Source organism: Falco rusticolus, chromosome 7, assembly GCF_015220075.1.
Source record: "Falco rusticolus isolate bFalRus1 chromosome 7, bFalRus1.pri, whole genome shotgun sequence".
Taxonomy (NCBI): Eukaryota; Metazoa; Chordata; class Aves; order Falconiformes; family Falconidae; genus Falco; species Falco rusticolus.
The window spans coordinates 32,791,904-32,818,998 of NC_051193.1; the positions used below are offsets into that span (position 1 = coordinate 32,791,904).

General features: G+C 37.7%; 1 protein-coding gene across 1 annotated transcript in view; it reads right to left on the reverse strand.

The window, feature by feature from the left end:
* The window catches only part of LOC119150861 (TALPID3 protein-like), a 62,993-nt gene that overhangs the window by 22,924 nt on the left and 12,974 nt on the right, over positions 1-27,095 (reverse strand). The window contains 12 exon segments of the mRNA XM_037393927.1: positions 1,246-1,333; positions 5,980-6,119; positions 9,185-9,359; positions 10,980-11,114; positions 13,842-13,918; positions 14,398-14,639; positions 15,227-15,452; positions 16,034-16,193; positions 18,667-18,851; positions 19,431-19,549; positions 19,729-19,925; positions 25,887-25,967. Of these exon segments, the coding sequence (XP_037249824.1) occupies positions 1,246-1,333; positions 5,980-6,119; positions 9,185-9,359; positions 10,980-11,114; positions 13,842-13,918; positions 14,398-14,639; positions 15,227-15,452; positions 16,034-16,193; positions 18,667-18,851; positions 19,431-19,549; positions 19,729-19,925; positions 25,887-25,967 (1,825 nt within the window).

Sequence of the window (27,095 nt, forward strand, 5' to 3'; positions counted from 1 at the left end):
AAATACAATTCTTCCTATTATTAAAAGTCATTGCAACATTTCCTGCTAATATTAAATAAAAGAGTTAAACCTAATTTTTTAATAAATTAAGTCTTCATTTACCCATATTAAAAACATATAGATAAATGTCCCTACAACAACACACACACACACACACTATGGTGTGCCACACTTCAGTTCTGTAAGCTCTTCCACTAATTGTCCATGTAAGCCAAGTTTTACATTATTCATAACTTTCTTCATATGTGAACCGTGGTTTTGAAATTAGGTTCCCTGTCCCATGGCCAGTAACATTGGCCTAGGGCTTTTCTTACCCCTTATAAATATCTGAAGCAAAATAATAACATCAGAATTATAATTTGATTAGGTGTTTTAAAAAAAATAAATGGAAGAAGTTCAGAGTTATTTTTAAAAGGGCTTGAAGGAAGAATTTGTCTATGCTAGGGTGGAGCAATTATAATTCCATATATTGTAGACATGCAGGTTTTAGATTCCTTATTATCTGCCAAAACAAATATGGCAGTAATATGCACAACTTATGTCATTCCAACACTGACTTGAACTACAATAAACACAATACTCACCCCCTCTCATGTAACATCCTTAACACTTCTAACAAACTGTTGATTTTAATTACTTAACAACGTTAAGTAATCTCCAAATATAGCATGGTTATGCACAGATAATACGTAGTAACCTTCACAAAAGAAAACCACTATCTCAAGCCAATATATTAAGCCCATCTCAAACCAGTCCATTTTGACATTGAAAATCATGGTTTTCCCCCAGATTTGCATGATCTTAACTTTGTTTTATCTTTCAGTTCTCCTCTAGTACTCCTGCATTTTCTCATGCATATGAACCACTGCCACCTTATCACAACATTATGAATATTTTGTTTGCTGAATAGCATTCTATAAAGCAATTAAAATTCAGTTGACTACACAATATGCACATTATAATGCTCTTGGCAAATAAAAATTTAAATAGATACTTAACTGGAATGATTCTGATGAATCTTACATACAGATAACATTTCTAATCCTTTCAGTGCACCCCAACAATACTGTAACTATGCACACAGATTTATACACACTATATGTAACTGTTTGGAAATTTTGGGAATCTGGTAGTAATGAAAACCAAGTTTAAAAAAATCAGAACGTTATTATACATCAGTATACAACACTTAAAAGTGATGTGCCAAACTGAAAGAACTACGTATGCTTATCGACACTGATTTACCTTCTTGCTGCATCTCTTCAGACTTCCTTCTCACATGAATAACTCGAGGTCTCACAGTCTCAACTTGTGCAGCCCCTCGGCTTTCCTCCTGTATATCATACATTAAAATCACATTACAAATCTGACTTTTGATGTAAAAGCACAGCAAAATTATGTGTCGCTTCAAGAAACATCCAAAGAGGTTTTTAAAGATTCATAAAAGGATATGCACTTGTTCTCCTTCCTTTCGACTTCAAAAGAATTCGGATCTGAATTAGCGTAGTTCAGTGCTACTTCCTCTAGACAAACATCCTGGGAGCAGTAGGTATGGCAAAGCGCCATTTAGACCTGAAGACACAGGAGACCCCTCAATTTTTACTCAAAGCATGTGGCAGAAAGAACATAAGATTTCCCTGTCTTTCTTCAATACCCAAAACTCCTCTGTAAGTATTATCCTTCTCAGTAAAAAGAGGAAGTTGAAAGGGAAAACAAAAAGAAAAATGTCAGCACACAGGCTGGAAAACTTTGCCAAGTATAAATTTTATTTCCTTGACCATGTTTTTAAAAAACATTTTCCACTTTTCCTGAAATGCTCTTCGGGACCCAGTTCTGCAGCAATGCCTATAAAGATTTTCTTAGAAACAACAAATGCTCTGCATGTTAGAAAGGGAGACAGCACATTTGTTAAGTAAGTTTATTATCTTATGTGTTAAATGGAACAGGAATTGTGGCCCAAGGACATTCCACTACATGTGGACAGGAAACATAAGCAGTGCAAAACCGACTCATGGAGTCCTAGAAGACTTCAGCATTCTTCAAGGCAGACAAATTTGATTTCATTAGTTATTCTGTTGATTCCATAGATTAATATAAGTTTTTAAATGAAGATTCTGAAAGGAGGAGGAACATGAGTAAGATCATAAATGTTTGTGTATCACACAGCATTTGGACCCTACAGATACAATTTCTCTATGACTTCTGGGAAAATTATATGCCCTGAGAAGCAATGGCACAGGTTTTCTCTTGAAGACCTAATGACAAAGTACCGGTGGTATTTTGCTCCCCACAAGCTAAAAAGATAGAAAAGTTCTGTCAAGAGAAACCCTCCAGGAGGCCACAAGTGAAACAAACAGGCAAAAATATAAATGAAAAGCAGAAAAATGTTATGTCTAGCAAACAATAAGCATGGTGACAACTATGCAATTAAGGCTTCCCATTTCTTTCAGCTATGATAACTGGAATCTCACAGTGATAATATTGCTTTTCATGTACTTAATGATCATTTAAGCCAGTGTGGAAAAAATGAGAAGGAACAAAAAGACAAGCCATTCAGTCACTGCCTCTTCCTCAATGGCAGCATGGATTTTTTTATACTCCCCAGTAAAGAAAGTGGAGAGGGCTACACTAGTAGATAGCATGTCATCTCTAACAAGCACCAGCACCTCAATAGCACAGTGATGCACATAAGCTGAAAAAGAATATGCATGTACCTGAGATCAAGCTAGCATCTCCACAAGGCACTCTGTTAGGACTGGCACTAAGTTGGACACCTCCACAGACCACAACATTGACCAACTCTTTTCATCATTTAAAGCTGACAAAATAAGAAAGAGCTGAGATCTTCTGAAAGCAGGAAGGATTGTGGAAATGTGATAGAAGGCCATCAATGTGACAAATCATTAAATGTAAGCAGCATAACAGTATAGGCACAAGTTCATGTGAAGTGGTTTTTTGTTTTGGATTTTTAACACGACAAACCAAAAAACAGTTTAAACTGAACTGAGGTAACAGAGGCTGAGAGATAAACGCATAGATTCATAACCTACAATTACACTTTTCTGAAGAGTAAAAAAAAAATCTTATGAAATGCTAAAAACGAAAGCTAATGAGAATACCAAAATGACAATCCCACTTAAAAAATGTTGATTGTATAAAAACATTCATACTTATATAAGAACTTCATGAAAATATTTTGCAGCTAACTGGTTTTCTAAGATCTTAACCATGCATTTGGGACTTCAAATGATTTAGATTTATTATCTTTGAAAGATTTAGCCACATAAATATGACTTCCATGTTCATGTCCCTCCCATGATCAAAATGATTTATTTAGAATAGGAAAAGCCCAGCTTCCTCCTAGTCATTCTCTTGCTGCTTAAAGCTAAGAGCACAGGGGCAAAGTGGCCACAAACAGTCAATTCCTATATTATTGCACAAGAATGGACAGAAGGGGTCAAAATGAAGATGCATTTAGTCTGGCATTCTGTCTAACCGTGGCTAAAAGCACATATAAATCTCAAAAACAATCCAATACCAGAAATGGAGGAGCAGCCAAGGAATTTGTGTAGGTAAGAAAATTCCTGTATGTCTTAAGCCATTTGTTTTGGAGTGAGTGACTACACAGACTTCACTCTTTATGGCTAAAAGACATTTGGTCCTGCCCTACATGAAAAGACAACGCTCCTTCTGTTGGTCAAAATCTGACCTACACACCAGTGCCAGGAAGCAAACAAGTGCTACATATATGGCAGTTCCACATTGCTGCCCACAACCTCGCTGAAATGATGATCCTGTTCAGACAGACTACAGGAACCACCCAAACTTTGCCATAACAAACCCCAACATACAGGAGGATCGTTTCCAGGTTAATCAGAAGGAAATTCTACCAAACTCAAGGCCCAGCTGGACACCATCTGAAATACAATGTATTTTCCCAGGTCTCTCAGCATACATTGTGAAAAGCTTAGTTGTGCTCCTAAATAGATTAATCTTCTGGCTTTGTACATCGCTGGCAGTTTCATTTCAATGAAGGCAAATGCCTAGAGATGAAAACCAAGAAGTGAAACAATTGATGTGAGAGTGACTAACTTGGGAGGAAATCTTTTAAGAAATTTAAAGTGATTATCACCTTACACATTGCATGGAATGAATCTTTCTGAAAGCCTGAGTATCTCCTGCTCTCTTAGCTGATTTAAGGTTACCAGCAAATCTGTTTCCTACAGGCAGGTGACAAAGCAGATCCAGCCGTAGGTCTGAATACAGATGCCATCCCTAACTGAAACTAAGGGAAAGGTTCATCATTATTATGTGGCAGATGCTTGCCAGAAGAAGCTTTCAAATCATTTGGTACAGGGTTTTTTTTCCAGAGAAGGATGTACAGGTCTAGTAGCGGATCTTGTGGAGCATAGCTTTGCCCCATCCAGGACAGAAGTTTACTGTGGTTATCACTTATAGGTGTGGTCATGTCACAGAAAAGCTAAAAAGTTAGCCCATGAGAAACAGGCATTTAGTCTTATATCAGGAACACCTACATACAAGAAAAGATTATTTTGTTTTGGGGAAAAAAACAGAACAAACAAAACCAGACACACAAAGTTTGGGGGTTTGTTGGTTTGGTTTGGAGGGAGGGTGAGTTTTATATATCAGCAGGCAAAAACCCCCACGCTAATGGTTCAGATGCAAGATAAAGTTTCTAAAGACAATATATAACTATCTGTATATTTTCTATGAAAGACACGATGTCAGATCACCTTACATTTCTTGCATAGGTAAGACTATGCACATGGGTAATATTACATGATACATGATCAGTTGCCTGTACCCAGGCAGACAAAAGTCAATCCTAATCCCATCAGCTAATTCTCCAGCACATGAGATGCCAGTATCACTGTCTTCTTTATCACAGCTTGTGGTGCTAAACCAAGGAAAAATATTTACCCTTTCTGCCCCTTTTACTTTTAGCTAGTGAAATGATAACTGGATGTGAGCTTCACCCCAACAAACTCAGCGGTTTAACAGAATCCAGTCTTGCCTGTGAACAACCTTTCCAAGAAATAATATGTTTGGTGATCTCAAAGTGAAAGAGGTATAACATTTAAAACCTGCTTTGAAGGTGCAACACATCACTTCAGATGACATATTTAAGAACTGCTCAGGCACCAATGGCATGATACACACCAAGGCTCAAAAATGGAAAACCAAGACATGTCAATATAAGATACTATAGGTTATTTTTAATATAGAACATCAGGGAAGGATAGAATGCATCAACAAACACAGCAACCATGGCAAGTACATTATCACTTTCAAACACACTGTGAAGTTTAACATATTAAAGAGCAGTCTCTTACTTTAATTTTTACCTTTTGCAACTTGCTATTTGAATTTATCTTTAGTCAGCAAGTAAACCATCATCTCTAGGTAACAGCACATACTAATAAAGTAGCAACAGATTAAGTCTAAAGGTTTCAAGCAGAGATCAATAGGTTCAAGTATTTTGAGGTACATCATTACTGCCTTTCCAACCCTGCCCCTACTAGGACAAATGAAGCGCCTGAAATGCTGAATCAGTGGGTTACAATCTGTGAGGCCAAACCTCTACTGTTGCTTCCTCTCCTGTATATCCATCATGTTATTCTTCTGTATTTGAAGCACTGTGCCACTAAAACATTGGAATGCCCCATCTGAACTGACTATGTAGAGTAAGTATTAGATCCTGTGAGACCAGTGAAGCTCTGAGGAAGTGCAGAAAAGGTAAAAAGGAAGGTCTGAGCCTAACAGAAAGCATATCGTAAGATTCGGTCACAGCAAACACATTCATTTTTATTACACCCATCTACCTTTGACTTCAGTTTTGCAACTGAATGTGTCACCAGTTCTGTGATGTCAGTCACCACAGTGAAACAGGAAAATTTATTTTCCTAGGTTTCAGTTTGTGCTTTCTGAATAGTCACAGAAAAGATCCTTTGAGTTTACCTGGGACAGATCCTCCGAGAGAGATGTCACTCTGCAGCTTGGTCGGGCTGCTTGCAGAACAGGATTTAAAACTGGCTGCGATTCCAGTTCAGCCATAACCATTGGACCACAACTTATAACTGCATCTCCAAAAATTCCTGCTGAGAGAGAAAAATAAAGAGAAAAAAACTCCTTGATGTGCTGGAGCAATAATCTCCCAGTCAACTGATGCGGCAGGATGTGGAGCCTTTCAAGATTCAACAATGGGACATGCAATGTTAAAGAGAATTATTTCTCCCTTACACAGCTCACTGTATATCCCTTGAAGTATTCTTGTGGGGAAGAAAGCAGTAAGAAATACATATCTGTGGAAATTGAAAAAAATAAATCAGTTTTATCATCTGCAGATTTCTAACATGGCAAGCATTTATGATAGCTTCAAAGCTGTATATAGTTCATCATACCATTATATGCTTAATGAGCTTTATCACACATATTGGAAAGAGATTGGAAAGGCTTCTTCATGAAAATGTTTCACTGTTGTGTGAACGAAAAGAAACCTGCACATAGCCTTTTTTAAAGGGATAATTTGCTATATAATCCAGCATTTATCATGCTTTTGCAGCCTGCAAGTGTGTAAAGCATCTTTATCAAAAATGTACTGACAGCTCATGAACTAACTTTAGCCTTCTGCTATCATACAGAGACAAGGAATGAATTTTAAGCTTAATTAACTATAATCATTGCTTAATTAACTGTAATTATTGTTCACTTTAAGACTACACATTTCATTTGCATATTGGTTTTTATATCCATGACTTTAAGCACTGAAAACAAGGATTTATAAATGAAAGACGGATCATCAAGATGCTGTTCTATACCTACCTAAGCAACACCTGCTCCATCCTACAAACAGACATCATGTTTCCATAACACAAATAAAAACTGGTCACAAAGCTGAAGATACACATAGACACACAATCCCCAGAATTCTTACAAGTATATATCTGTGAGTGACTCATTCTGACAGAGAAACTGAGCATCCTCTGCAAGGTTTTATGTACAGAGATATACACCCTGAAAAAGGTGAACTTTGACAGGCATTGCTGTATCAATTATTTAATTTTACTCCTAAAAATAATGATCAGATAAAATGATGGACCTGCATTGTAACTGTGGTAGCTATCAGGAAACAGCTCTTAGTTCTGACTTGCAATAGACTGAAGGACATGCAACCTCATGTACTAGTGGACAGATAAAAAAGATTTGGAAGAGAAGTGGAAACAATCACAGATCATTCCTTCCCCTCTCCACCCCAGTCCCCCACCCCCCAAGAACAGATTGTTTCCTATTCAGTGTTGACTTCACTATTAAAAGGACTTGGAAACAATATTTTCTGTTCTTCCCTGATATGAAAACACTCTTGCCTTGAAAGTAGATCCCATATTTTATACCATGTTGTTTCCTTAGCAATGTCAATGAATACTGTGCTGTGTGTTCAGAGATGGGGAGGGAGGGAACATAAGTTAAAAATCATAAGAAACCAACAGAACTCAATCTGGGATTATTACAGATTATATAAAAGCACCCTATGGTAGTTAGTCCAGAGCACTTGCTGCCTCTCAAAAATATACTACAACAGAAACACTACTATAAGATTTAGAGATAAGCATAAAAATTTCCTGGAGAAACACACTGATTTTAGATTATCATCACATGCAGGAGTTGCTTTTCAGAAGTGTTAGGTATTTACAGGATAGACAAAAGGCATCCTAAATTAAATTAAATACATTTTAAAAATAGATATAGAGGAGATACAAACATGTCATGCCACATACAGCTACCGACAGTCTGGATAAGAAGGAAATATCCCTAGTAGCCAGGTTCTCCCATTAACATGCACCTCCTAACTCCCTGTATCCTTCTGAGCACTGTTAAGACACTGCAGATTGATCTAGATCACTAATTCACTCTACATCACGGTGCTCTTAACGCTGACTGTCCTTCAACAACGCAGTGTTAACAAGTGACTTGGAGAAATGTCTTATGCCAGGAAGCCTAATGTAACCGATCTCCAAACAACATTCAACAAACTACTTTTAAGTAAAAGTCTGATAACATATAATGTACTAGAATTTATTTTCAAGGCTGATGGTGGTGTAGCTGGTCCAAAACATTAGGTAACAACTAGCTTAAAAAGCTTACTCTCCATGTTACCAGTTCAAATGTAAATCAGTTCAAAAATAAGCAAATACTCTTATTGCTCTGAAATTGTTTTTGCCACATGTTGAACACTTTCAATTTCAATCCACTTCCTACTGGTCAAGGGTTGATGAACATGAGATACGCTTCTCTTGTCAATTCATAAATGTGAACATTAAGAGGATGGAAAACCAGCTGTTTGATCACTTTACACAACTTTTGATGAATCAGTGCAATCACATTTGTGTTGTAACAGCGTAATAATTACTTCAGTTTAGTTTAAATCATATTTAAAACCACAGTCAACAAATGAAGAGTTTCTACATGCTTGCAGCAATTTAAGTATAGAAGTACATTTTCAGATAATAATAGAGAAACTGGGATAAAAAATAAGGGAGAGGAAGGATGGGCCATAGGTTACAGCTGTAGTTTCAACTGGAAATAAATAAATTAAATACCACATCAAATTATCTCTGCACTACTTTGTACAAGCCATTATGTGTGGGCCTCAGCTACCCATCTCAGAAAAAAAAGGATTCCTATATTGCTACAGGAATATATGAAACTAAAACATATTACTGATTATGAGACACTGCAGTATCACCTTGATGGAGTGATAAAACAGTAAGGGGGAGTGCCTGTGTAAGAGGACAAAAAGAAATAGCTTGAACTGCTGGTGTTAATACCTCTCTTATGGAAACCGACCTCAAGAATGGTTAAACTGTGTTTGAGAACTGCATTTGACTTAAAAGGATACTTAACAAGTCAGCATTTGTATAGGCAAGTGGGTACTTGCCATGATTTTTTAAAAAACTGTAGAATATTACAAAGAGGAGTGAAAACGAGGCTTGAATTACATCCAGTTCTCAGAACAGGAACACTAACAATTTCATTGCAGCAACTGCCTTTAAATTTTTAATTTTGGATTTTGAACATAACCTCTGAAATTATTTCAGATTCTGTTATAGAAAATCCTCAGAATCCACATAAATATCATAGAGAAGAAATAACAGTCTAATTGTACCTTCAATTTGGGCAAGCTGCCCTGGCGATGGGCAACCCCAGCGTGATCTGTTCTCAGAAGTCTGAGCAGTTGGATGGTTCATATAAACTGAATGTCCCATTAGGATTCTCTCTGCTGCTCTGGTCAGCCTTGGTCTTTGACCTTCACTGAGCTCCCCAACACTACCATCAGAATCCTACATAGAACAGCAACATCAGAACAGCAGGTATACCAAAACCACCAATGTATTTCTTCCAAAACTAGGCAATGTTATCTGATTACATTAACTGTTAAAACATTCATAAACCTAAGTCTATACTATTAGCATTGAAAAAAGAAAACTGAAATTGAGGAGGTATCATCTAATGGGGTTTGAAAATAAGATCTACATTCATCAGTACTGGACAGAAAAGAATCACTTACAGCCAAACAGCATCACTTATTTTCTTAGTGGTATCCCAACATGATCAGAATCTAAGTTACATTTATAGCACATGAAGTCTTTAATGTTACAGATTTGGCCATTGTTGACTGCCTGACCTTGTAACACTGGAAGCACCTAAAAGCTATTGACCATCTGTCAATGCATGTCAGATAAAAAGTTCTATTTTTTAAGTAGGTTTGGATGGCACTTAAAATAGGGATGATGGCTCTCTGAAATCTGACTTTCAGAGTTGCAGATGAAAAATAGTATGCTTCTATGCAGGAAAACAGGTTGAACAGACATACACATGTGCACAGTATCATTCTAAGGAAAGAGTACTACCATGTAGCAGAATATTCTTTCTCTTAAAAATGAGAAGGTATGCTTGCACATGCCTTGCCAGAATCTAGGGGGAGTTTATTAGTGTCTTGTATGGACAGACTGAGCAGTCCATGACTATGGGAAAGGGAAAAAGCAAATTAGAGATGCATTTGTAATTGGCAGTGCTGATGAGAAAATGTCACTACAATTAGTCAGACTCAGAGCCTACACTATAGAAAGCTTTTCACTAAGTCCATCCACCAATGCTCATTAAGCCAAATAAAGACAGACAAAGGAACAGTTAAGGAGGTGAGTGAAGTTAGTAATTATTTAGACTAAACTGACCAAGACAGAAAGAAGAAACTGCATTTGCAGCAATAAAAATCACAAAAAGCAAGATCTGTCGTATATAAAGGTGTTCATGAACCATATTGCAGTATTCAGAGTTCATTTCCTTTAAATGTTCCTCCAGCTATGGCAGTTAGAACAGATGCCCAATCCAAACTGCTGTTTTCCACATAGAAAATACTTAGATGTGTACAAGATGACTTTTGTCCTTTGTGATACAGATTTTTCTGTTAGTCTGTTTTTTTCTGCCAACTAGATATGAGTATTTTGATGTTTTGTTCCAAGATCAGTATCGACAGCATGTGCAAAAGTGCATGTAAACATTTGCTGAGTTATTCTTCATACTTCCCTAAAATACTCACATGGCTATTAAGTGCACTGAACTTGTACTGTTAAACATACCACCTGTATTGCTGAAGTGACAGAAAACTTCCCTGGTAATCAAAATGACAGGACAAATCTACTGGAATGGCCACACACATGCCTTGAAAACTAGGTACATGTGATACTATGTACACCTAACGTTTGTAACAACAGTGTTCTTAAGAATTTTTACAAGAGAACATAGCCAACAGAAGTGGGATCACTTCCAGCAGGGAATGAAGTGTATGAACCTGTTCTGTAGCCAACAGAAAGGATAAGCTTGAAATATTTCATCTACCTCTCAGTAGGAAAGTATCACTTTAAACTTACTGTATTGGAAGAAAAAGCACTGTGAGTTACCTCCAAACAGTACATTCCTTCTTGTGCAGCAACAGGTGCTTGATTTAATTTGGCTAAAAGAGTCTCAACAGGGTCCCTGTGATAGCCTTTATCCAGTGTTCTCACCACTTGTCCTTCACTGGGAGGATCATAATCCTAAAACAAAGAAACAAATTTCACATGATACATGATCCAAACCCAATTTTTGTAGGAACTTGAATCATTCTTGCTTTAGTTGACAATTCAGCTTTTTTCTTTTATAGTAAGTTCTTACAGTTTCCACAGCAAGAACTTGTGTCATGAAGATCTAGGCATTTAAAAATAAGCAAACCGATGACACTGCTTTCTCCTTATATCTACAGACATTCACAGTCTTCATTTGATACGTAAGACTGCAACGCTTAAAGAAGAACACAGTCCTTCAGGCCTCCAGAGTTCAGGGAAACAGTTAAATCCTCACACTGACTGCTAGCAACAATCTGGCTGCAGAGCTGCTCTCACAAGCAAGGATTTAGCTTCTTCATCCACAGAGCCTTGTTTGAGGATGGAGGACCAGTGGAAGGAGTTACGATTCAGCTGATAAAGACAAGGAAGACCATCTTGGCAATTAAGCTTTCTAACCTGATGAAGAAAACTTTAATTTAGGTTCACCTGATAACAGAGTCTTAAGCCCAGAGTTTAAGAGAGGAACTGTGGCAGACAGGAGGCATCTAAAAAGAAGCCCACAAAAGGAACTTCTACAACCTTGATCACGAGGGAAGGCATTCTCCTCAGATGCCTATACACTCCCATGGCAAAGTCTGGACAACAGACAGAAAGATCGGCAAGTTCAGGGCAGAGTCTCACAACAATGACATGAATCAAATTATGGATATTAGATGGGAAAGTATGCACAGGTCAAGCATGGCCATGTATGGGTAGAAATGTTTAGGAAGCATAGGCAGTGAGAAGAAAAGTGGGCTCCTGCTCCAGGACATTCAAACTTTGCATTATTGAGGTTGGAAGGGACCTCTGGAGATTGTCTAGTCAACCTGACTGCTCAAGGCAGCACCTCTTCCAGTGTTTGGCTACCTCCATAGTAAAAACATTACTTATGTTTAAAAGGAATTTCCTGAATTTCAGTCTGTGTCCACTGCCTCCTGTCTTTCACTTAGAAGAGTCTGGCTCAGACTTCCTTACTTACTTCCATACACCAGGTATTCATACACTTTTCTAAGATTCCCCCAGGGCTTTCTCTTCTCCAGATGAAACAATCCAGGCTCTCTCAGTATGAGAGATGACCCAGTCCTTTAATCATTTTTGTAGTCCTTTGCTGGACTCAATCCAGTAAACGCTTATCTTTCTTGTACTGGAAAGCCCATAACTGGACACAATACTCTCAATGCTGTCTCACCAGTACAGAGTAAAGAGGAAGGACCACCTCCCTTGACATGCTGGCAATGCTCTTCCCAGTATAGCAAAGGATGACAGTGGCCTTCTTTGCCACAAGGGCACACTGCCAGCCCATGTTCAACTTGTCCACCAAGATCCCCAAGTTCTTTCCTGCAAAGCTGCTTTCCAGTCGGTCAGGCCCCAGCATGTACTGGTGCATGATGTTGCTCCTCCTCAGGTGCAGGACATGGCATTTCTCCTTCTTGAACTTAATGAGATTCCTATGATCCCATTTCACTAGCCTGGTGAGGTTCCTCTGAATGGTGGCAAACCCCCCTGGTGTATCAAACAGTTTTGTATCATCCAAAAACTTGCTGATGACACAGTGTGTTCCACCATCTAAGTCACTACTGAACATGTTAAACAGCACTGATGCTACTATTGACGCCTGGCATACACCACTAGTGACTGGCCTCCAGCTGGACTTCTGACACTGATGGCAACCCTTTAAGTCCAGTAGCTCAGCCAATTTTCAGTCCCAGGTCAAATCATTCCTTGAATTCACAGACCTCCACGTGCCTACTGATGGTCTGAGTCAGGATCAGAGGCGAAAGGAACACTAGGGATGTGCACAGGGCCTGCTCCAGAACACCTGACCAACAGGAAGCAAGAGAAGGCTTTCTATGAAACATTAACAGGGATCTGATGACTGCAGGTCTTCATCCTCATGGCAGACTTCAACTATGTGGATGACAGAAAAGCCACAGAGCATTGTGGAGGCAGTCCACAAAGTTTTTAGAAATCCTTCTGGAGTTCCCTTCCAACCAATACTATTACAATTTCACTATCATTTTTTTTATTCTTTCATAAAGTAAACAGTTTGTTTTAAGCGTAGTATTAGTCTACCTGATACTATCATTTATACAACAGCTATGTCCTACCAAGAGGCATTATACAAAGTCAGAGAGGGAATGTCCAGGCATTTGAGGGAGTGTTAAAAGAGAAAGGGAACAGAGTATACCTTGACTTGAGGAGCTTCCAGGACAAAGGAGTAAAGCAGATGTCAGATAAGAAACTATACTGAAGTTTTAAGCAGCTTCAACTAACTCCAGCCTCAGCTACCCTACTTTAATAATTTAAGCAACCAACCAATTAAAAGATGGCTTAAAGCTGAAACAGCTCAGAGAACAACAATGTTCTGTTTAAGATGTCTTAAAATTAAAAGCAATGAAGAAATGAAAATGTGTATTAGCTCTCACCTACAGAAGTATATAAATAATTTGAGTTTTTTAATTTAATATCTTTTTATTTAATATATTAACAGTTTTTTTAAAATATATATTAGCTTGTATAATGTGGGTTTTTTCTTTGGAGCTCTGAAATTCTAACATTCTTTGTAAGTGTACAGTTTAAAAGCATAAATTTAAAAAGTTTGTAAGTGAAAATGCTTAAAGCACATCCAATTTATCAAGATGCTCAAGGCAGAACACGACACTAACTCCATTTCCTTACCATTTCATTGGCATCTTGTAAAGTACTGGTTAAGCTCTCAGTGAGGTTTCGAAGAGATAGTCTTCTTTCTGCTAAAGCTGGAAAATATTTTAAGTTACAAATACTAAAACCCATGCAAGTTACATGAAAGAAAGCCAAGGCCACATTCTTTAATAATTGCAACACAGTGCTTTAGTAAAGTTGGAAATTCCTACTGCCAGACATGTATTATAAAGACATATTTTCAGCTTCCAAGAAAAATCACTCTTACGCTTTGCTTTCAATGAAAACTTAGTACTTAGAACCACATGGTACTTCTGCAAGACAGTCCCAATTATTTTCCAAGTTGGTCTTATGACAGAAGAGCTGATTTAATCTTTTTTCATTAATAAGCAGAAGCATTTTGTACAGAGACAAGAGCAATGAGGTCTCTTTAATCCAAAACCATGTTAAGGACCACATTAATGCTTGCAGTTTTATCAGAAAATGTATCAAACGTAAATTCAGTAGACTGGAAGAGAAGTTGATAAAGAATTAATCCAAATTCTGATTTCCACAAATGTGCCTAGTTAGTTACCTCCTGCAGCCAGTATCTGTCCACAGCTGAAGAGTACCTCTCCTTCTGAGATATGTCTGTCTGCAGTTTCTGTTTCTGTGAGAGTAAGGCTGCTTTCCTGTGTGGACTGCCCCGAACTAATAGTAGGCACAGGTGATGGAGCCTGTGGCTTGCAGGGAAGCAATTCAAAGGGCCTCACTGATGACTGCTGAGAAGGTAAAATCAAGTCTTCTGGTTCCTCATCATTAGCCACTGACATCTCACTATAAAATAAGGATATGCATTATGAATACACCAAAATGCCTTGCACAGTATAAAGACTTAAATCCATATTGAAAAGAAATTAATTTACAAGTATTTTTTTCAAATGAAAGCACAGTGTTTTACAGAATAGCCTGAGAATCAACATGGTTAAATAACATTATTAATCCATTTCTGTTGTAACAAAAAATTACCATGTGTATTCTCACTGAGGTAATAGAAAAATAAAATTCTAATAATACAATATTTCATCATCACTACATTTATTACTGGCAGGTGTAAAAACACAAGTTTACCGAGTATAACATTCAGCAGGACGATAAATAAGGACTAAAAAAATCCTGAGAAAGCTCCCGATTTCACATTTTTCCCCCAAAATATTAAGTTGAGCAATTCAAAAAAGGAATCCTGGATTACCTCAGTGTCTCCTGACATATACGTTAAGCATTTCTTTCTACTGAAAGAGGGTATATGTAGAAAGAATGTTTTAAAATTTAATTTTAATATTTAATTTTAAAATTTAATTTTAAATAAATTCAAATAATAAAAAATTAAAATATGAGAAAACTGTGCAGCCTGTTCAACTCACACAGCCTTGGGACAGAATGGTTCTTCAATTAAAGGGCTGGGTTTCTCTTCTTCCAGAGGAAGTTCTGCATCATCCCATGGGTTTGGAGGCTTTGGACTTTCCATTTTTGCGGCTCCGGAGACCCATTCTGAGGCAGAAGGGCTTGGTGTGATTGTTCTAGGAGGTGTATTGACAGGGGTAACCACAGGGGTGCCAATCTGACTAGTGGCAGCTGGAATCTCAACTCCTGCATATGTGAAGTCAAATTTCAGATCAGAAAGGAAAGCAGGCAGTAAATCTTGGACAGAGAGCTAGTCAGTTCTACTAAGCACTTGTACTTTTTGTGATACCTTTTGATAGTTACAGGGACAAGACTAGATAAAGCCTAGTTTCTTTTAAATACAGTGTTGGCTTTTGAAGGAGCTAGAATAAAACCTCACTTGCTTACTTCCTTTAATAAAAGAGATCGTTCTGCATTTTAAAAACTGAGTGCTTTACTTGGAGAGCATAAATTTGACTTAATTACATTTGAAACACAGGAAGGAGCAGAAGACCTATTTTTCTGATGTGAAAAAGTGTGGAGGGGCTGGGAGGGGTGGAAATCACAGAGAGTATAAAAAAAGTTTGAAAATAGAACTGTTACCAAATAAAAGATGTTTGCTTTTTATATGAATTAGCCCATAATTTTTGTAATACATGAGCTCCCACTTGAATTATAGCCTCAAGAATATTTACCCTGAGAGATAAAGTGTCTTTGAAGAAGAAAATTAAAGCTAGCAGATTAAAGCATATTTGCTATTTCTAAACTTCAATTATTATTTTCACTACCTGTTTCTTTAATTTTTTCATGTTCATGAATATCCTCACTCATTCCTGTAAGAGATAGAGAAGACTCTGGAGTTTTGACTGGAGGCAATTCTTTTTCTGAAGGTGGTGTTTGTGGTGGTGTGGCCTGGGGTGTTGGCAACGGAGTAGGGACAACAGACTCCTGAGGGGGAAAAAAATTGTAACCATAGTTATTACCTCAATGCAAAATTCCTGTCTTCCAAGTATCCCCAGAGACAGCTGAGGAAGAGAGAGAAGGGCAGGTTATCACAGAATAGGAACAGCTTAGATTGGTGCTTCACAGGTCTAACTCCTCCATCTAAACGTAAAGTTGCAGAACGCTAAATGTTATGCTTGGACAAAATAAACTAAAACCCAGTAAACTATGCATAAATAATTATGTATAGAATAGACTATTTCAGTTGGAAGGGGCCTACAATGATCATGTAGTCCAACTGCTTGACCAGTTCAGGGCTGACCAAGAGTTGAAGCATGTTAAGGGCATTGTCCAAATGCCTCAACCACCGACAGGCTTGGGGCATCAACCACCTCTCTAGGAAGCCTGTTCAGTGTTTGACCACCCTCTCAGTAAAGAAGTGCTTCCTAATGGCCAGTCTAAATATGAATTATATGATTACATGAATTTTAATAAAGCATTTATTACAATACTAAGCAATAAAATACTTCATGGCATAGATAAAATTGAGCTAGTATGATAATTTTATGGTAAGAGAATCGGCTAAAGAGAAGATTACAAATGAAGCAATAGCCAAGACAGTAAAGCACTAAAATAAACACATAGTTGTGGTGTTCCCTACAAAATGACAGCTATGGATATAAATCTGATAAGCAAGTACGATAGCTGTCTTTTAGCCTGCTACGGAGGAATATGACAGACCTTTCCAAGTTTTCTCCAGCCCTGTTTGCTGACACTTCTTAAAGAAAACAAGATAATGGGACTAAAGGGAGGCTTCCAGGCTACTTTCTAAAGAATAAATCCTCAGACTGATGATTTTATAAAAACCTCTTATGGGAAGTGGAACATACTAACACATTGGGAAGTTCACACACACCTGTGTGACATGGTGAACACCAAAAAACCTGGTAACCGGGCAGCTGAACCTCTAGACAGGAAACCTCACAGCAAGAAGGGGCAGATCAAGAACACATAAACTACATATTGAAAAACTTCTGCTATAAGCTGAGCAGAAATGAAAAAAGGAGAAGAAAAAAACCTTATGAATGTACAAGTTATCCGCAGGATAACAATTATCCACAAATGTGGAAAGACACTAAAAAAACCATAATTAGCTACCTGAAATTCCAATAAAGGCAGGAGAGTATCGCTACTGTAGCGCAAGGCACTGCAGAAACCCCATCTTGCATACTATATTACTAAAAATAAATGTCTGTTAGCATATTAGTGTTACCCATGGTCAAGATCAGTCTAAACTGGAAAACATAAAAGTGCTGCCCATCAGCAAGAATTAAAAAAAAAGTACACATACAGATGATTGCTTTATTTAGCCTAATCAAACAAAGGCCAAAAAGGTCAAAACTAATCTCCTGAAGTTTGCAAATCAATATATATAGTAAGGAGAAAACAATTATTTCAGCCTAAAGACATTTCAGTTTAAGCTGAAACAACAAGGCTTAAGAGGGCCGTTAGTAAATGTATAATGCTTATTAGAAGAGGTTTCTAATTATCAGAAGAACAAGGTACAAAGACTCCTCTTTGACATCATACCCTCTTTAATCTGTACTGGAGCGGGGAAGAGCTCTTTAGATGCAGGATGCTGCATTTAAGCCTACCAAAGTGAAATGACTACTTCTAACCAATAATCTGTTGCTCACTTCCAGAAGGCACACTAAGTGCTATTTCTGTCTATATGCGCTGTAGCAGAATAGAATAACTGATCTCACTTTCAACAAAGCTTTGAATAGTTAGATTTCTAAAAGTGCAGCAATCTCCACATTCATCCCAAAGACATTATACAACACCAGATTGTAGCACAGCCATGTCGTTATTGAAACAAGAGCAGCTGTCATTTGATTATCAAAGGGAACAGAGAAAATTATCATGCATTACAGGAAGCTCTACTAATCATTTATGCATTTACTGAAGACTACTGAACTAAAAACTTAGAATTAATACTAATTTTTAGAGATATTAAAGACTGGTTGCAAGCTCATAAGACCAAAAATAAGAAGAAATAGAAGCTGACAGCAGTATTATCTGAAGAAACTAATTTTATTTCTTCACAAGAAAGTAGCATAGCTATTTTTGGTTGAAAAAACCCCTATCTTTTCACAACATGGAATTACGTAACAAGTCTTTCCCTTTAGAAATCAGTTCCATGCTCAGTCTTAAAGTAAATAAATAAATATAGCATGTTGCATGCAGTACAAAGGAATTAATTTTTTCTTCTTTTTATTTTTTTTTTAAGTCAAATAGGTTTAAACCTGTTGCTTGCTGGGGTATAATAAGGAATAATCAAAAAATGCAAATTATGCACATTCGGTTCATCGGGGTTTTTTCCATCATCTTTTGTTTTGCACATAGTTGAACCACCATGCTACAAAGATATTATCCCTTAGAACTTCAGTAGGAAAGCTGAAATAAAAGGAGTTCTTACCATCATAATCATTGTACTTGGAAGAACGTTTGTAGCAGGAGCTGCCTTCTGAGTCTGCTTGTTACCCAGCACGGCCGCAATTATTTCACTGAGAGCTTCATTTACAAAATGACTTATCATTTCTGAGTCCACAGGCACGCCAGCATTGATAAAGAGTTGAAATCCTCTACCACCTGCAACTTCAACTGAAAATGAAGAAACAAAGCACACATCCAGGTCTCACTTCTTCAAATGCATGCACCGTATTGCAGCCACTCATTTTACTCTCCAGAAACTTTTAAACATTCCTTTGCAAAAAGTGTTTTTTTAATTATTTTATAGATAAAAAAACAATAGTAGAGAAGCAGTTCAGGATCATAAAATAAGGCAGCAATGAAGGATGGTGACATCACAGGAGAAATGCATTTGTCTCCCTTTATCACACATTTATAAGAGAGGTAATTTTTTACGTATCTATTAACAAAATAAAGGCAAACAAACACTACAGGCTTAGCAAAATGCCAAAGCTGATTTAGATGGCAAATAACAGAAGTTGATTTGTACAGTGGTGTGTTTTATGTGTTTTCTCCCTTTAGATAATTTATTTCATGGCCACATAACACTCTGCCTCAACATAGATTTAAGTATGCGATTTTTGCATTTTATAGTTTCATTGGTTCAGCATTTTCCACTCTTAGGCTCAGGCAACAGCTACCTACACAGCTTGTTAAAATTACCCAAAAATTGAGCTAATCCATCTGCTGAGAACTATAATTCCTACTTACCAATGTCAGAAGTTACAGCCTCACTGCCTTCGCTCTCTGAGGTGCTAGCACTGGGCACTGTTTCTTTCTCACCTGGGTACATCCCACTGATAACTTTTGCCATTATTTCTTGTTCCACCCTAGCGGAATAAACCCCATTTAACTATCAGCAAACACCAAGACATTTAAAAGTATACAAAAGAGCATTCTTGACATAAAATGTAAGGCAGCTCAAAGGAAAAAGAAGGGAAGGTATTCTTATGGAGTCATTCCTCCTTCCGTATATATTCTCTCACCGCTTCATTATGGTGCAACTCACCAATTTATCAATCTGTTTTCTATAGTTTCTCTCCTTTGAATGAGTTCATCCAAAACATCAGAAGACTGCTGAGGAGCAGGAGCCACTGGAGGAAACAAAGGACCATTGTATTTTGGCGAGGAAACTTTAAACTGTCCATTAAGCTCCAGAAGAGGCTCAAAAAATTCTGGAATTTCATCCTTCTCCTCTTCCTGCTCCTAATAAGTAAGTAGTAAATTAAGTTATGGTGTGTTTCTGGAAGGCAATGTCATTGAGGTAACTATCAGATTTTTTTCTTTAAGAAACATCTGTAGATGTGTCACAGCACACAAACCACACTCTGCCTTCTCAGTATGTTGTAGTTAATTGATACAATTCTAAGCTTAACAAATCATAAATATAGAGAGGTATAAAGCTATAGGAACTGCTAAGTAAAACATGATTTGGCTCATATTTCCTGCCTGTGCTGCACAGGGCAGGGAGCCAATGGTAATGCTAATACTTGAAAAATTTACTTACGACATAAGTCAAGTTTCTTTAATATATACTCCAGAAATGCTCCTCCTTTAAACAAAAAGGTTTAGGAAACTTTCTATAGTTACCTGTTAGGTTTTTTTGGTTTTGTTTGGTTTTGGGGTTTCTTTTAGAAACTGAACTTTTACTTTAAAGTCTCCTGTCTGAAAAGATACATTCCCAAAAGTTAATGAGCATGTAGTTAGTCAAAACTCGAATAAAGCTGCCTGAAGACTAGATATTAATAATTTACACATACGTTACACATATGTTTGCACTTTCATTAACTTCAGCTGCTGAAAGTTGAAACTTATTTCTGGGTAATCAATTCACAAGACCCTCACAGACACTTTGAATTTAACCTTAATGTCCTACTTCTAAAAAGTTACAGAAGTTACTCCATAACACATATGTGTTATAATGTTTGACTGTTCCCAAACACACCACCCTCCTTTTCCCACCCGAGCACATACATGGCATTAAATCCCAAAAAGCAGTCACTAACCCATCATATCGTAATATAACGCTTTAGAAATGTCTCATGATGGTTAAGAACCTGCATCCTTCACTCACAATATTAAAAACAAATGTCTCTAATAGTAATAGGATTCTCTAAGAATAAAATCTACCATGCCCAATAAAGATGAAGAGCTGAGCCCTAAATTACAAGTGAGAAGTATGTGATGTTGCATAAAAGGGCTCATTGTAAATCTGTATTTACTAAAATTAATCTCCCAACAGAGTGAAAGGGGAATAGGAAAAAAGGAAGACTTTTCCCTTACATAAATTTAATTTCAACCCATAAAACAAAAGCGCTATATATTTTCTACCAATAAAACAACAAATCACTGAAAACAGAAAAAAAAAACGGAAGAAAAAAAAAAGATAGCAACATTTTCCTGTCTCCTTCCCCAACCCAGTATTAGTATTAATACTTCTTTCCTACCTTAATATACTTTAAAACTGAGAAGTCAGATAGGGCCATGATGGGTATTACAACAAATAGCTACTGGGGAGTTGGATCTTTGTGGATCTTTAAGTAATAATAATTCTTCAAAGAAATGCTGTACATTTGGCAACTTAAAAAGTGGCAAAACCAGAGTATGTATATTTGGGTGACAAACAAAGATCTCTAAACCATTCTAGGCACAGAAATAAGACCGTAAAGTTAAACTCAGAATGGCACTGAATGCCCTGCAAGCTGATAAGCAGCTCATTCTGTTGGGATATATATATGCACAACCATAATTCATTCTGACAGCAAATGTAAAGATGTCTTTGACCAGTGTTTCATTATGCATTTTCTGCTGACTGCATTACTCCATAAATTTTCTTTTATGTTGCCTATTTAATACTTCTGAAAGTATGCAAAATACAAACATCTGGATTAAATAAATCAAGTACATACAATAGATCTTACACATACTTAGTAACTTCTGACAAACTTTTGCCGTTCTCCTGCATTTCTAAACTACGTGTAACAAAATTTTACATGAATACTGCACAAGTCCAAAATAAAATTATATTCATTTTGAGGTGATATCGCTGCTGAAATGAAAAAATAATATATTAGTCAGTATTTAATTATACAGGTTGAACTTTGATACATATCACCTTGTAGACCAATCCTGAGTAATCTGCACTCAGTTCTGCATTTTGCCTCCCTTGAGACCATTGAAAATACCTATCATGACTCCCAATCAAAATACAACATAAATTAGAAAGTCTTTCAGGTATGATTGGAATATTAATCACTGTACTTTATCGTTAAGTATCAAGCCCAAATTCTATTTCCCAAATTACATTCAGATAATTTAAAAAAAAAAAAAATTAATAGGTGGTATAGATTAATTTTGTTCCATTACCAAACATGTATATGCATAGTCTTTTATTAAAGCCATCCAAAACTTATCCATGGATTTCTTCTCGAAAGATTTCTAAAGAAATTTCCACAAGCAAGGTTCAGGGCTGCATTGCAGGTGCCACCTGTGATCTTTTGTCTGAAGAATTACACCTGTAAAAAAATCACTGTCCCCAAGGGCATCTATGGGAAGCAGGGTTAAGGAAAATACATTTACTTTGATCCTGCAGGTTATATGTTTTGCAGTCGTATTCAAAATGGAAGCAAAAATTCTGAGAAGCAAGTGCCCACCTTGCAATTAGGGCATGTTCAGAAAAAGCAAAAACTGCCTCTATCTTAAATCCTAGTAAGTTTGCTAAAGAAACTACAGGATGTGGCTGCTCATAAGACTTGGAGAGTAGACTCAACAAACCTGAGAGTTTGTTCTGGGCTCATGATAGCTAAGCTAATTTCTCACTCTGGAATAAGGCAGGGTCCATGCAAGGGCTGGCCTTACAAAACCTCTTCTGTGCAGAAAGCCTAAACCTACCTGATTGTAGGTGTGACCATTGATCAAAAATAAAAGTGTAAGTCAAAGCTGTAACAGTTATTTGTGCTTTATACATGTGGATTTTCTTATTGTGAAATAAAGGCACCCAATTCAACTATTTTGGAAGATGGAGCTCTGGGCCTTTAAACACTAGACACATGGTTGCAATAAGAGAACAAGGCACATCACCTCTTCCCATGGCAGGGTTTGAGTTTTACAAGTTGGGGCATGTTGCATTAGTCCTCAAAACTGTTAAAACAAATTAGTTAGATTATGTGAGAAAAGGTTTGTCTCCACCCACACAACGAAGCACAGAGGAATGACAACAGGTGGGAGAACAACCAGGTTGGATGGGGTTTTGAGTGACCTGGGCTAGTGGAAGGTGTCCCTGCCCATGGCAGTTGGGCTGGAACTGGATGATCTTTAAGGTCCCTTCCAACCCAAACAATTCTGTGATTCTAATAGGACAACTGAGCACTCCAACATGGCTACTCCCAGGGATATCACAGGTGAGGGCTCAGCTCCTATGTCCAGGAGTGAAAACCAACAGGATGAGCCCATGGAAAACTCTCCATAGCACCTTTTTTTAAAGTTGGGCAGGTGCATTTGGACGAGGTGATCGCATGATGACTTGTGGGATGCACGGAAGAGTGTTTTGGGATGGTACAACACTTTCTGTGCCATTTATGGGAGGGAACCAGAGGTGTGGAAAGGGAAAGACCAAGGTGTTTTGGAGAGGTACAGGTGTGGGAAAATAGAGGGATAAGGGGACAAAAGTGGCTGGCTGCATGTAAACAGGTGGCTGGTCAGCACACTTGCCTGGCCTTGCCAGCGCAGTCTGCCCTGTCTCCTCATTAAATGCCATTTCCCGAGCAAAAAGGGGTTTCAAGGCGCTGCAGATCCAGGTGCCAGAGCTGGGGAGGGCAAGGACCCAGGGCCAGCGACTGGCTAATGCCTGGATACTAGAGGGATCCACACTGCCTCTGTTTAGGTCTGTGTACATACACGTATACACACACGTATATATGAACACACACAAGCACATGTGTATCCCAAACCTCCACCCTGAACGGCCGGAGAGGGGAACAGGATCAGCATGTTGAGTGTTGTTTGAGTGCTGATCTGTGCAGCCACTCATGTATACACGTGTATATGTGTATTGGCATACGCGTGCTGGTGTGTACGTTTTGGCAACATACGCTCTGCCTGGGAGCAGGCAGCTGCAGCAGCCTTGCGATTATTGCATTACCAGTGCTAACCTTTCAACTCCTAAGTATCTCTTAAATAAGTATTTTCCAGCAGAAAAGGCGAAACAAATCCTAGGAAAAGGAAATGCCTGGGACGGGGTCCTGAGGCCTTTTTGCAATATCTACCAGGGAAGAAAAAAAAAAAAAAACAGAAGAAAAAAAAAAGGGGGGTATTTCACATAAAACTGAAGAGGATAAGTATTTAACAGAATTAAGTTTTCATAATAAAAGGAGTGTGGGGAAAAGACAACAGTAAGCTATTTTCCTGTATACCATTTTATGCACGTTTTTCATGAATCTGAAGCTTCTTTTATAACAATAATTTTGCTTTCTTTTAATGTCTTAAATATCCCTGCCACTCCAGAGGTTGATTTTATGCTTCCACATTGTGTTTGCCTTGCACATTTTTAAGAACACTGTCTGTGTGGTCATAGGCCAAACATATGTTTCACTTGGAACGTTTTTTGGTATTGTGGTTAAAATATATCCCATTGCCAAAAATAAAAGATAAAAGCAATCCAGGACAAAAAAGGAAAAAGAAAAAATTAATAACTATTATTCACATATAAAAATTTAACGTTGCAGAATTTTTTTGGGGTTAGCTCATAAACTAGTTTCTTAAATAGCTTTCCTATTTATTTTTATAAAATAAAGCCCTTTTTGTGCAAGCAGAAGAAAGTTGTCCAAATAGATTTAACCCCTCCGCTCCAACAACTTAGGTAATTTTGGAACTAAAAATGAACAAAGCATTTCCCCACTTTTGACAGGTAAATGTCAAATTTTTTTTTAAGACTTTTTTTTTTTTTAAGATTTTTTTTTAAGACTTTAAGACTTGTAACTAACTGACAATGTTAAATGATAATTCAATTTAAAAATAAATCTACCATACTAGCCTGTAAGCTATAGTTAGTATTTGATGTACACTCTAATCCTGGGATGAAAAGCACACAGAACAGGTAAAAAGAATACATTTTTTGATAGATTTTGATATGCACACAGCAAGTGTAGCTCACTGGGAAGAAACTTGAGGAAAAAGTACTTCAAGAGAAATACTAGCTAGCAACAGCAATTCCAAGCTCCTGGTATTTACTGAGTCCTAAATGCAGCAGGAGGTGGAAGCTGCCATCTCCCACAGAGGCGAGATACTCCACAACAGCTGGGTGGCAGGACCGCGCTTCCTGCAGAGGCAGCCTTTACCTGCTACCATTGAGTTTCTGCTTCTGCTCTTAATCTGGAGAAGTGAAATAGAGGCTGGTTCACCAAGCCTGAGAGTTTCTCTGCCTCCACTGTGAATGACAAGAGGTCAGCTAACTAAAAAAAAAGGACTTGCTACCTAAGAGAATTAAACCATAAAATAGTATCTCAAGGAAACCCATGTTATCATAATCCAGAAAAAACCAATGTTGTTAAACATGCACAGCACTAATGAGGCATCCAGCAAAACAAAAATTTGGAATCTTTTAATGAGATCCATGAGATGAGTAGTACACAGATACTCACATACGCTGCTTGTCTTGGTTTTTTTCGAAGTTACATAATGTTTGACTGAGTTAGTATGCTAAATCATTTTAGGACCTCAAAAGCATATGCAAATTGCTCTACATGGAAGTTTTCTAAAAGGGAACCCTCAGAAAATACTTTCATATTTTAAAATATAGGTCACCTTACTTAAAATCTGTAAGAGCATCTTTTACATGCATTACATTTAGAGTCTGAAATTGTGAAATGTAAGTACTATAATCCCCGCTGATTTTAGAGGACTACTTTTATTTCTAGTGGATTCTAACACATCCAAATAAAAGGTAATTTTAGTTTTTGAATGTAATTCTTCAAAGGTCCTTTACTTACCAACATACAATAATTTCTAATACTGTTTATAGCATTGTAAACACTTCAGTATTGTTTGCAATGTGTATTTTTAAAGTTGCTAGTAAAGCAAACTTATTTTCTACATCGTGTTTTCATTATGACAGAATAATATAAAACAAATACAAAAATATTTGAAAGGACACCTTTGCAATATAATTACCTGCATGACATCAGTAACATCAATGAAATCAACTCCTGGAAGCTTTCTGTCTTCCTCCTCACTATGTATATCTTCTGGAGTCTTATAAAGACAGGTTGGAATTGATAGGTATTTCGTATAGGGGAGAAAAAAATGTATTAGCAGAAAAACTTCATAACAAGAATGCAATTAAATCACCACTCACTGTCAATAGCCTGAACCCAGAAAAAATGCTTTACACACCTTAAAATTTAGGAGGAATTTCTTTGCATAGCGTAAAGAGAGATTAATACATGAGTTAATACATGCCCATGAGCGCCGACCTCTGGGGATGCACGCGTTTATCAGACCAAAACCAACCTGGGCCCACCCAGCAGGGGTGGCGAGGCGCTGGCACAGGCTGCCCAGAGCAGCTGTGGATGCCCCATCCCTGGGAGCGCTCAGGGCCAGGCTGGATGGGGCTGGGAGCGCTCAGGGCCAGGCTGGATGGGGCTGGGAGCGCTCAGGGCCAGGCTGGATGGGGCTGGGAGCGCTCAGGGCCAGGCTGGATGGGGCTGGGAGCGCTCAGGGCCAGGCTGGATGGGGCTGGGAGCGCTCAGGGCCAGGCTGGATGGGGCTGGGAGCAACTTGGGCTGGTGGGAGGTGTCCCTGCCCGTGGCAGGGGGTTGGAACTAGATGGTTTTTAAGGTCCCTTTCAACCCAAACCATTCCATGATTCTATGATTGTTAGAACTTTTTCTTATATGCTGATGACAACTAAAACTTGCTGTTGCCAAATGTCATGGAGTATCTCAACATCAAAAGTTCTAGGGCAATACCTGTAACTCTTACTATAAAAAAAATAAGACAAAAAATTTTAAACCATTGCACACAACCCATCTTAAGCAATTTACTTATGTGCCATTTCTACAGTGTTTTTTAATATTATAAATTTTAAATAATAATCACTATTTTAGTCCAGTTTCTGTCTTATTCAGTGAATACCTTCACACAAGACCTTGATGGACCTAAGTCACAATAGCAGCTAACACTCAGGGAAAACAGAAGGTAAAGTAACTATACACAAATCATCAGAGCATCACCGTGCCTTCACACTGTCCACTGTCTGCAATGCAGAAGACAGAAGTCCACTGGGAGAAACAATACGCCATCCTGTAAATGCGTGCCCTAGTTTGTAACCTTATAATTCAGTGTGCAACAGTTAACCTTTCCATTGCACAAAAAGCTTTA